Here is a 13,335-nt window from a genome sequence, read left to right on the forward strand (position 1 = left end):
TTATCATGATTATAGTACGATAAATGTCTTACAAAATCAACCATAACCATAACTTTTAGAATATTTATCAAAAGTTTATCAACCATAACCATAACCATAATTATTTATCAAAAGTTTGAAGTGATTTAATTAGCGTTTAGAATATTAAATTTTTTGTAGAGGTAACGAATGAAAAACTTTTGAAAATTTGAATTTAAATGTATTTAATTCTTTTTTAGTTACATTTAATAATTTGTTTTTTTACTTATAATTAAAAAGGATAATTTCTAAAATTATATAAAAATACAAGCAATAATAGAGATTTTAAAAGATAATTTAAAGTTATTAAATATTATTACGGTAATAGTCTGTGTTATATTTATTATTTTTAATTAAATTAAAATTTTTAAGAATAAAATTATACAAGTTTCAATTGTTTTAGATTAATTTTCCAAATCTTTTAAATTTAACTTGTTACGAATTCAAATTATGTTTTTTTTTTTATAAAATTGGATTAAATGCAGTCGAGAATCATTGATTTTTCTGATAAAATCGGATCGAAGTAGATAAGTTAACGGGATTTTCTTATATTTGGATCATATTTGCGGCCTCCACTTACAAGTAATAATTAATTGGAAATCATATCTCCCTCTAGTGTTTAAGTCCACGTCACTGCCGAAGTCCAAAGTCAGCATCTGTGGCAAAGGACCCTATCAGATTCGGAAACGTGTTGATCATGTTTGTTAGATGGAAAGCACATGGTAAATATTTCTTTCATGTGCTGGCCGGTAGGCTCCATTATTAATTGACAAGTGGTTGGTTAAAAAGATAGGTTGCACGGATGTGGATCCTACCACCTGCTTTGTTTTTTTTCTTTGTAATTTCTTTTGGTAGCAGTATTAATTTTACCGCTGTTTTTTTTTTTTTATGGAAGGAAGTTGGAAAATATTAGCTATTATATTATATAATAAATCAAAATAATTGTAAGTTTAGAGGGTTTATAAAAGACCCCCTTTTATTTATTATTTTTCTTTTAACAAAATATCATGAGTACTCTTATTTTTGTCCTCATATTTTTAAATCTTTATTAATTTTTAGTCATATGAAAGAAATGAAAACAGAGGACTTGATTTTTCCTTTTTTTTTCCTGAAAGAAAATTAAAGAAAAGAGTTGGAATGCTATAACCACTCAGGAGAGTTACATGTATGTGCACAAAAGAAATTATTATTTTTTTAAATATTTGACACCATTCCTAAAATTAAAAAAACAAAACCCAAAATTGCTTCTTTGGATATTCTCTTTTAAAAAATTTATTTTTAATAATGACCGAAAAAAAAAAAAGGTCTTGAGAAAAAAGAATCTGTGATATAAGCCTTTGATGAACTTCATTTGTCCAAGCATATAAAATATTTATACTAGTGGTCGAACCATCGGATTATTTTGGACATTTTAATTCATGTTTCTTTATCCTTAAAAATGGTCCTAAAAGAACTTAAAAATTAATGAATTATTGGCTGAAACATTGCAGAAGCATAGGGCCCTAATTATCTTTTTGGATGGAGTGAATAATTACATTCTCAGCAATCACAACTTGCAATGAATGTATTTTTAGCGGATAGCACTAAGCTGTCACGACTTTAATATGAAAAGTACACTGATGATTTTAATATGTAAAACCAACAACTTTCTTTCAACAATTGACTAGGAAAGGATTAAAATTATGCTTGCTTGTGGACCAGAAGATGTTTCAAGGTTAGGTAAAAAAAAAAACCACAAAACTCTGCCTTCAATCACATGCATGCATGCATGCATTCCAAAAGAACTCCGCAGCCTTCAATTATGCAACCATGCATGTAGAGAAGCATTGCATATAGCTTTCATAACGCTATGGTTTTTGATTTCTCTCACCAATTCATTCAATCAATCTAGGCTGTCTCCTAGTATTGCTAATAAGCTCATTGGTATCAATTTCTTTTTCCTTTAATATTGTCGGTTTCCTCCGAAGAAGATGAAAATGGTCGGTAAAAGAATTTTGGTGGTACCCAGGAAAAGGATATTGTATGAATTAAACAAATGAATAAAAAGGAGGCCCTGCCACTAATATAGATCATGAATATGAGCCTAACGAACTGATTGCGCCTGGGCCGGGGGAAGGAGCTGCTAGAGGCAAGTTTGCCAAAAAAGACCGCGAGCACACCAGCTTGTGTGTGAGCAAGTAGCTAATTTAGTAATTAGGCCACGTCTGTTGCAAGGATAGGCTCCTACCCTCGTGATTTTCCTGCTTTACTTGATTGCCATTGTCTATATCACTATTACTCCATTAGGTCAACGTTTGTGGGTTTGCTCAATTTTATATGGGTTTTTTTATTAATTTGTGTAATTTATTAATTGTTTTTTTATATTGCATGTAATAATAATTTATATCACATTTATTGATAATTATTTGATTATGATGTAACTTCGAGTTGCGAATATAATTTTAGTAAAAAAACTTAATTTGTAAAATGGAAACTGTTAGAACTTTGACAAGTTAGTAAAAAATCAATTTTATGACAACTTTTTTAATTTTATACATTCATTGTTGCCCAATTAATAAAAAGTCAACACTCATGAATAAAATTAAGATCAGGATCTGATGTTATGTTTTCACAGATCTTTTTGTATGTACAAAAGTTAACATCATAGTGTTTTGATTATAATTTCACTGAATCAATTAGTATTAAAAATAGATAGTCTGTTTTAAAAAAAATCTTTCATTTGATATATAAGTTCAACTATTAATTAATCATTAATGTTTTTATTAGTTTGATGATGTGGTAATATTTTTGGAATAATTTTATATTTTATTAATTTTAAAAATTATCACACTATATAAATTATAATTTTTTATTTTTAAAATTTTTTCTCTCCTATTCAAAAAAAAATTCTCCTATTAAAAAAAAAAATTCTCTCTACCTTACCTCTGGCATTCATGCTATCAAATTTGGCTAAAGAGTGCTAGATTCGGCCAAATTGGGCTCCCCCCAAGGAGATTTGACCGAATTTGGCATTCCACGGTCAAATCTGGTCATGGGGTAGCTGACCCGCATAAAGGAGTGTCGTCGACCGGCTTGAGAGACAAGAAAATAATGAAAAGAAGTGGAGAAAAAAAAAATATTTTAGACATTTTACATTTACTAGTTAATATCGTCTATATGTTTGGAACGGACTGTTTATTTTGAATACTAGTACACTTTTGTAGAATTATAGTTAAAATTTAGGGTAAAATACCCTCACTCTTAAACTTTTAATCATAATTCTAAGTAGATACATTGGTTTTTGAAATTAATACTCTATCCTAAAAAAATATTCTGTTAGACACATAAATTTAGCCGTTAGTCAATTGTTAGTATTTTTGTTTGTTTGATAAAATAGTAATATTGAAAATATAATTTTAACTTTTATTAATTTTAAAAATTACTATTATATAAGTTTTTTTTGCAAAAAAAATTTCAGAGGAGTACGAATAGGTGCTTTAATCAGTACTATTATATTAAAAATTACTATGATTTTAATAAATAAAGATAATTTTTAAAATTGACATTACATTTTTAATAAAATATTTATAAATCAAATATTATAATATTATTTTTTTATATTTTAATTATTATTTTATTTATATACATTATAATTATATTAATTATAATTAAATTATTTATAATCACATTATATTTTAAAATATCAAAAGCGACCGATGTATTAGACCTCGCAAGTGGGTGGAGTGAACTATGCAGTCCAAACTCAAAGGTACTTGATCCTAGGGTTCCTTTCAGCTAAAAATGATTTTGCACCCAACTTTCTTTCATGTCAGCTAGATAGCTAGCTACGCACCTAATTGGTGTGAGCAAGCGAACGTGTTGGTTTGTGCACATGTATATCTATGTTAGTACTTGCTACATGCATCTCAATTATTCATAATAAACTAAGGCTATCAATAGCTAATTTTATTTTAAAAGATTAAAACATTGATATATATATATATATATAAAATATTTTAATAATAAATATAAAACAAAAATTATTGAAATTGTATCCAAATTTATTTATTTATTTTTTAATTTATCTAACAATTTTAATCTGATTAAATTCGATCACTAAACACCTCTATTACGAAACATATAACACAACTATATTAACTTGCCCTATATTTCAATGAATAACTATATTAACTCTAGAGATTAAAAATAAATAAACATAAAATAAAACGGGAAACTAAGATGGTTTGCATATACATCAGAGGGTCAGCATCAGCCAATGGAGGCCAATTTTGTAGCAGGTAAGTGTGGCCCTATTCCACGAGTCCATGTGTATGGTTACAGGTGCAATCATTGCCAGAATCAGATAATTTTTAGTCCGCCATGATGAGCTCGACGGTGAGATGACTCCGACTAATTTGGTTTTAAAGAAATTATTCATCCCAAGGGAATGTGCAAACGCCACAAGCTTGTTGACATAATCAGACAAAGGCAAGATCCGCCACTACTCCTAAAACCGGTCACAATCAAAATACATATTATGAGCTTCATCATTTATCAACTTCATTCCTAATTTTTTTGCGATAATTACTCTTGAATTTTAAAGATTAAGGTTCAAAGTTTAGTTTTCTTCAATCTTATTCAAAGGTCACAATCAGAGTATGTGCGTGCTTCATATTTATATGGTCTCTAATATTTTAATTTTAATTTTAAAAAATATTAATTTTAATTTTAAAAAATAAACTAACCAGATCAAATTAAACTTAAATTTAAATTTTAGAAGGAAGTACTATCATTGAAATCGGAATCGATACATGGTTGGCTTACCTTAAACTCAGATGTTGCTTTTAAAAGATCACTGGACAAGGCAGCAGCTGGTGGAGTACTTCGAGATTCCTGTGGCAACTGGTTGGGAGGTTTTTCTGCAACCCTTGGTAGGTGCACTGCATACCGAGCTGAGTTGTGGGGTATCTATAAAGGACTAAATTTAGCGTGGCAGTTGGGTTACCGGAAAATAGAACTCCAAGTGGATAGTAAACTAGTGGTGCAAGCCATCACTTCCCCCATAAACCATCCATGTTCAGATTCAGATTTGATTGAAACTATTCAAGGTATTTCATCGTCAATAGAAAGTCAAAATACTACATATTTTTAAAGAAGAGAGTACTGTAATGGATTATTTGGCAAACAAAAGTTTTGATTTAGACGAAAAAAATAGATTTTATAATGTATTTCCTGTAAAGGTCAGATCTCTTCTAATGAACGATATGTTAAAGATTAATTTTCTTTATTTAATTAAATCTTAATAAAGTTTGTTATTAAATAAATATATATAAATATATATATATATATATATATATATATAGATATCTCCTTGTACTCTAAGTATCTATTAAATTAGGTGTAATTGATTTAAAAGAGATTTATATAAATTTGTTTTCCTTTTCAAGTCAACTTTTTTATCAGTACACAGAATGTATGAAATTAAGGCCTTAAAATCATTTGTTTTTTCCCACCTCAGTGTACGTGGGATGAGTTGAATGTTAGGCTTGCAAAATGAAACGACAGGGTTTATTGTGGGATCCAAATTCCACTCAAATCATTCATTGTGTCTTTTTCAACCTTATGACGTTTCCACAATAATTGAAACTTGATGGCGTCACCGTGGCTCCTAATTTAATACTCCTACGTACCATGATTATTTGTGATGGGCTGATATTCACACATTTGATTTTTCCTTTGGATGATTTAACAGTGTAATTAATATCATTCGCATTTCATTAATGAAAATATGTACAAAAAAAAAATATTTTATAATTATCAAACCTCAAGCCTCGTGCATTCTCCATCCTTGTTTAATTTGTCTAATTAGGTTTCTTTGTTCCTCTTTATCATATCTATCTTGTAAAAACCTTCTCATCCTGGCATAATATCTCAAATTACATATTGAAAAGGTCATTTGTTCATTGTGAATCATTATGCCTCAAGAATTATTTAATTTTCACCGGAAATTTGTAGGATTTTGCAGACCTTTGGATCACTGTTTAAGTCAATGATTCCATAGCTGAATTTTCAATCCTAGGACACTTTTGCTCACAAAAAGGGTGAAGCAAATCTAAAAAGAGAAAGAAGAAAATTTTGCTTCGCATTTGGGGGCCCTCATCCACATGGTACGTATCCAGTGAACAAACTTAGATAAAATATTTAGTATAGCTGTCAATGACACCTTTTCTTTGTTTCGGGATCATTAGGCTCAAAAGCACAACTTGAATATTGAGATTTAGGATCCAATTAATTTAAGTTTTGATAATTAATATGGAGGTCATAGTGCTCTTCTTTGCTCAAAATGACAACAATAATGGTATTGATTCATACTGGTAATGATAGAAATAATAAAAGAATATGAGTGCAGCTATGACCCTATGACACATTACTTGTAATGACCACCATCATCAAACTTTTTCTCCTCTTTCATCATTGAAATAGTACAATCTAGCACTGAAGTTAATCCATTGATTGCCAAATGAACATTTGTCTCTCATTCATAATATTTTCCCTCTTTTTTTTTCCCTATTTTGTTTGCATTTATGTCAACTCAAAACTATTAATATTTGGGATTGGAAAATCGAATGGATTTCGAATTTAAGGATGTTTTGGATCGGACAATCCCATGGAATCATTGAGCAAACAGTGACTCAAGGTCTCATTAATGTCATAGTATTATCAAACTGTAAAACCAAATTCAAAAATCTAAAGGAAAAATCTTTTCTTATATTTATTTGTGGAGAACAAATTTTGAGAGAAAGACAAAGATGCAGATATATTTGAACTTTGAAGGCACTCTGATATAATAAAAGAAGTTATTAATCCTGAATAAACAAAAAAAAAAGTTCAAATCCCTCTTATTCCAATTGAAAAAAAAAAAACTAATAATCCTTTAGAAAAGAAGAAAAGAAGAAACTTGGTGCTTCTCCTAACTGGAGCTTCCTTCACCACATTTGGGCTCAAAGTTCCAATATAATGGATATACCACAGCAAACCCAAAAATTGGACCATCTATTAAGATTGATGCCCACTATAAGCTTGGATTCCATTTGTAGGCCGTCCTAAAAGCCTCTACCGATGAAGCGGGAAGGATTACATTATTTTTGGATAAATGTATTTTTTGCGACTTCACACAGTAATTGTATTCATGTATATGTGAACATTTTAAGATCTATTATCTTTAATAATACTGATAGAAACTAAAAAAATAATTATTATGTATATCAAGTTATATATTTTTAGGTGAGATTAGACTTGATAATTTTGTATATGATATGGCAATATGACACGAATTTAAACGGGTTTGGGTTTAGATTAATTGTGTCGACACGGTTAAGATATAAATAAATCATGTCTTAACCGTGTCAAATCCACTAAACTTGTTTAAGACACGATCAGTTGATCGTGTTATTATATATTCGTATAACAAATGACCCGTTTATTACTCATATATTTAATCGTGTTCACATGTCGTATAGACACTTTTAGTACATAGTTAAGAATCATTTATTAATTCATATAAATATTAATATTTTTATAATAATTAAGATCTATTAATATTAAATTTTATTATATTTGATAAATATTATGATATTTATAATTTTTGTTGTAAATTTAAATAATAAAATCATATTTTACTTATATATATATTTCAATTTAATTGTTTTTATCGTGTTAACTGTATTAATCGTTTATTAATCGAATCAATTGTGTAAACAAGTTATATATTATATAAATTTTAATCGTGTTAATCGTATCATGTTGTATAAAATTTAATCCAACACATTTAATAAACGTGTTAACCGTGTCATATCGTGTTACATGTTTATTAAATGTATCTGTATATATATTTAAGATCTTAATATAATTAATTAATCGTATTGTATTCGCATTTACTCATATAACTATTAATACCCTATATTTACATGACACATTTAAGATACAAATACTTGAATTGTCAAGTCGAGGTAAGATAGACAAATTTTTTACTGATTCAATCATAGCGTTAAGAATATGTAGAGTATAAGAAATATTAATTTTCAGTTTGAAAATATTGACCCACTTGCATCATTATGAAAAATTAAATTTACATTATAATAAAACATAACATAAAAATTATTAATGGATACAATGTTTTAAAGTTTCGGAAGAAATGTTACTTATAATAGTGCAATCATTAAGTATGTAATAAAGACTTCGTAAGATTTTGATTTCTAAAAATGAGAAGAATTACCAATTATGGTTCTGTAAAAAATGATTTTTGTATTTATATTCATATAAACAATTACTACAACAAGTTCATACTACTTGAGCTATTTTTTTTAACCAATATATTCATTAAGTGTTAGTTCAACTAAAATTTATTAAGTATTATTACACATTGAGTAGTTAAATTAAAGAAAGAAAATGTAATGAGTATAGAAGGGACATATATCATTGCAATTAATTATCTTTACTAAATAATTTCATTTATGGAAGAATAAGAAAAAATAGCCTTCATTGCAATTAATTATCTTTACTTAATAATTTTATTTATGGAAGAATAAGAAAAAATAGCCTTGCTTATTTTTATACTTGAAAGAGAGAAAATGACAATAAGAAAAGAAAGAAAGAAATCCTTATTTAAAAGAAAAAGAAATTGTAGTATATAGTATATAATATAAATTATATAATGGCGGAATATCCTTTATAATTTGTTGTTAGAAGTTTTGATAATTTGTTTTTGTATATATATGTAATTTTATTTCTTCTTTATAATTTGTTTTCATTTCGATATAATTGATCACTGTTTATTAAATGTTCAACCAAGTGATTTAGGTTGTTATTTGTATGTTTAAATCATTGATTCAAATTAAAAATTAATTTAATTAAATTTTATGTTTGTTTTTACAGTTTTTTTTTTGCCACAAATATTCATTAAAAAAATTCAAATATTTGACATAATAAAATAGTTTCATAGAAAAAAAAAGAGAGAAAATCAAGCTTAATACAATTGTGGGATGGGCCAAGCTTGAGTGCAGGTGATTTGATGATTGGTTATTAGGACTATCAATAGGTATTTGTAATCGAGTATTTGTATTATTCGATTTAATTAATTAAAATTAATGTATTTTATAATCTAATTAGAGTAGTATCTTATTATTGTTATAGATTCAAATGATACTTTTAAGATACTTTCGATTTAAACTTGATTATGTATAATAATTTTTAATATTCAAATTTAACTTTATATATTATTTTTTATTTATAAATTTTTTATAATTAATGTCATATTTATTAAAATTCATTAATTATTTTAAATATAATTTAAAAAATTAAATTTACCTATGAATTAATTTTAATTTATTAATTTAAATTTTATTAATAATATATCTAAATTGATTTTAAATTTATTTTAATCGAATACTTAATGAATAAAGAAATGTAAGATCAGATAACAATTAGAGAATTTAATCAGTATTTGTAAAAATTAAATACTTTATCAAGAAATAAAAATTACATAAAAAATATCAAATAATAAAATTCGAATTAAAACCCCTTACGGTCACTTGGTAGTGTTGTAGTTTCTCAAGTTGATTAGTTGGTGCGGACTGCGAAGAGGGAAGCGAATTAAGGGCTTAAAATCGAATGGCTCAAATTGGACCACAGCTTCGGCTCTCTTCCATATCTTCGTCATTCTTCAATGGAGGAGGAGGAGAAGACCGACGCTCTCTCTCTACCTTTTTGTCTTTGAAACCTCCTTCTAACCTTAACAGCGCTAAGCCTCGTTCTTTTTGCAAAGCTTCATGGCAAGAGGTCTCTCTCTATGCTTTTCTTTTTGCAATTTCAATCTGTTGTAATATACTCTTATTCAAATAATATGCTGAAATGTATTTAGTTTGTTTCTTATTGATTTGCAGCTGGCGGGAGTGTTGGTATTTTCAGCAATTCCGTTCACGGTGGTCAAAGCCATCGCTTATAGCCCTCTAGGCGAGTCCCTGCAGAGGCAATTGTTAGAGAAGAAGAAAGAAGCTGTCCAAAATTCTTCAAAGTTCCGGGCTTTAGCTGACAAGGCAAGAAATGAGAGGTAATAATATTCTGGCTCTGGGATAAATAAAGAAACCCTCCTTACGTATAGGGATATAGCCAGTGAGGCAAGAAAAAAGAAGCACCAAAAGTTTCAAGCTTTTTTGGTTCTGCTTTTGTTCATTTCCCTGGTTTCTCCCTTAAATAAATTAAGAATGCTACTCTTTGTTTTTTTTTTTATGTCTAATTGAATGCTCATGGTAATTCTGCATTTAGGTGTCTTTAATCATATTGATTACTATTAATAAGTTTGGGTAATAAGGATCACTCCACCTGTGGATGTCCGTCTTAAAAATTTAAGAATTTGTGCACTGGGTATTTTGTTTGTTTACCAGCTCAGGTATAAGCTCCTGATAGATACTTTATTATATTTTTATTAAGAGTGTTATGTATATGTATATTTTACGGCCTATACCTCTGATTTCGCAGCTTCTGGTATGGAGAGGATCGCCCTCGCTGGCTTGGTCCCATCCGCTATGACTATCCTGAATACCTTACTGGAGAGCTGCCTGGGGATTATGGTTTTGATATTGCAGGTCTGAGCAAGGATCCTGTGGATTTTCAGAAGTACTTCAAGTAAGTCATTCATTTCACTTCATTTCTTCTAAAGTCATGGCTGTTTAAGACATTTACAGTGGAAAAATGTTTGTTTTTAATATGATGCAAATAAAAAATCATGACCTAATTTGTAATAGGATTATAGGTGCTGAGTTCATATAGCTAGTTGGAGAGCCATTGCAAAATAGTATGTATTATTGCTGAGGAGGTTCTGTGCATGTTTCTTTTTTGTGGATCACTTTTCCCAACTTCATTCAGATGCATGAAACTATTTTTTCTTTTTGTTTTCAAAATAGTTCACAATGTTAAACATCAGTACCATGGAGCGAGGCTTCCTGATTCAAGACAATCTATTCTCATTAAATTAGTAATGATGATAGCTTAAATTATTAAATGATCAAAGCAATCTCTTTTATGCAGTTTTGAAATACTTCATGCTCGGTGGGCTATGCTTGCAGCCCTTGGTGTTGTGGTTCCAGAAATATTAGATCTGTCTGGCTTCTCTCACTTTGTTGAACCTGTTTGGTGGCGGGTGGGCTATTCAAAACTTCAGGTTGTTAAAACTGCCTCAGTTCATTAAGTATCCTTCATGGACATTCTGAAATGAATATATCCTGTTTCATCTTTGGTAATTCCCTTGGTGGGACTTCAGTGTCTATTTTAGTGCTGAATGAGTTTTCTAATTAATGCATTTAGTGCACTTTTTAAGTCTTCTACTTTAAGATATATATTATTGATGCAAGGCTTTACCTTAATTTTAGTAATTTTCATTTACTGATATTGCCATTGTAGAATACATGAAATGTAAATTGCTCTATTTATTGCATATCAAAACATATGTTCGGTATATGTGGAGACTCAATGGGAGGAACGGCATATCAACATACAGGAACTGATTAATCAAATTTAAGTTCATTTGAAATTTTTATGTTCGAAACAAATGACTATTAATAGTATTACAACTTACCCATTATACCTACTTGTTGATTTACACTAGGGAGAGACACTGGACTACCTTGGCATCCCAGGTTTACACTTAGCTGGAGGGCAAGGAGTGATTGTCATTGCTATTTGCCAGGCCCTTCTGATGGTAATGACTTTTTGGCAATTTCTTTTATCTGTTCACTGGCCTTGACAAATATCATTACACTGTGTGCTTCAAATCATGCTTCATATTTTTGGCGCATGTAATAATTGGGGAAGGGGGGAAAGATTCTTGAGGGCATGTTAAACTCGTAAGGATTGTGCATCATTCTTTCGCTTATTGTTATATAAAGTTTATTATTTGTATGTAAAAAGGTTGGACCAGAGTATGCAAGATATTGTGGGATTGAGGCTTTGGAGCCTCTAGGGATTTACTTGCCGGGCGATATAAATTACCCAGGAGGAGTGCTTTTTGACCCATTAAACCTTTCCAAAGACCCAGTAGCTTTTGAGGAGCTGAAGGTGAAGGAGATTAAAAATGGGCGCTTAGCAATGGTTGCTTGGTTAGGCTTTTACTCCCAAGCAGCTTTGACAGGTAAAGGTCCTGTACAGAACCTACTTGAGCACCTCTCTGATCCATTTCACAATAACTTATTTTCCATACTCAAATCCATGTAATACATATTTGTCAACTGCGCCCAAAATACAGATACTTTGTAAAGCTCTTGGTAGACCACTTTTAACGTACTAATATATATAACTGATGATTAATTATGTGAATGAGATTTGGTGTTTTGGAGGGAAAATGTAGAGGTGAGAGATTTGAGATTTGTCTGTTGGCAAAATATGGTCTTTTTGGGTTGGGGACGGACGAAAATAGCGGAAAGAAACAAGGAATAGGTGAAGAATGTATATGGGGAAAGGGACATGAAAGAGGAGAAAGTCGACTACCAGGCTGAACCATGCCAATCCAGCCCTTTCTTATTTCTTTCTTCGTCTGTTTTTTTTTTTTTTTTAAAGAAATTTATAAAGGCCCATGAGCCCCAATGACCCAAAATCCTAAGATTGGGATGGACTTTTTAATTTTAAGCAAAACAAGCCTAATTTAACCACGGTTTCTTTTTAAAAAATATGTCCAATCCAATAAAAAAAATGTGATGTCTACAAGATTCATGCACCTATTGTCAAGTCAATTGCTCATGTGGTTTTCCAGCAATATTTTTATGGATAAGTGTTTGAAGATTCAATTACGTGGAAAAATCCCAATTATAATCCCCTTCTCAAGGAATAATGCCCGAATCTCACGCTAAGCCCACCTTGTCGAGTTGATCTTTAAGAGCATTACACGTCCTCTTAATTAGCTAAATTAAATACCTCTCATTCAATTCGGCATATCATCATTCACGTCCTCTTATTATATATATATATAATATGAAAAGGGTGTTTGGACTTGCAAAAGGAAAAGGCACCAAAGTCTCTTGCAAATTCCCTATTTGGTATTTAGATTGCGTTTGGTACTTTCTAATGTAATGTGATTGTCTGAAAAATAATATTACAGTATTTAGTATATAAATAAAGTAATGATTAAAATGTAGAGAAGATAACATTGCAACGTTTATTTTACAAATATTTTGTTGAAAATGTAATGTCAATTTTCATAATTATCTCTATTTATTAAAATATAAATTTAATATACTTGTATTTTTATTGATAATTTTATATAATATCATGTCTTAAATATATTTTTAA

General features: G+C 29.4%; 1 protein-coding gene across 1 annotated transcript; it reads left to right on the top strand.

Annotated features, from left to right (window-relative positions):
- Positions 1-9,596: 9,596 nt before the first annotated feature.
- LOC18598980 (Chlorophyll A-B binding family protein) lies at positions 9,597-12,366 on the top strand. Its single transcript, XM_018120571.2, has 6 exons — positions 9,597-9,834; positions 9,939-10,105; positions 10,534-10,680; positions 11,083-11,215; positions 11,660-11,752; positions 11,962-12,366. The coding sequence occupies exons 1-6, from the start codon at positions 9,667-9,669 to the stop codon at positions 12,262-12,264; spliced, it is 1,011 nt and encodes a 336-aa protein (XP_017976060.2). The 5' UTR covers positions 9,597-9,666; the 3' UTR covers positions 12,265-12,366.
- Positions 12,367-13,335: the final 969 nt, after the last annotated feature.

The sequence above is a fragment of the Theobroma cacao genome, chromosome 5 (assembly GCF_053813885.1).
Source record: "Theobroma cacao isolate CCN51 chromosome 5, ASM5381388v1, whole genome shotgun sequence".
NCBI classification, from domain to species: Eukaryota; Viridiplantae; Streptophyta; class Magnoliopsida; order Malvales; family Malvaceae; genus Theobroma; species Theobroma cacao.

Bases quoted from the DNA above. Each gene is read 5' to 3' on its own strand.
- LOC18598980 (XM_018120571.2), top strand. From the start codon at position 9,667: ATGGCTCAAATTGGACCACAGCTTCGGCTCTCTTCCATATCTTCGTCA. The intron at 10,106-10,533 runs GTAATAATATTC...CTGATTTCGCAG, and splicing joins GACAAGGCAAGAAATGAGAG to CTTCTGGTATGGAGAGGATC. The intron at 11,753-11,961 runs GTAATGACTTTT...GTATGTAAAAAG, and splicing joins TTTGCCAGGCCCTTCTGATG to GTTGGACCAGAGTATGCAAG.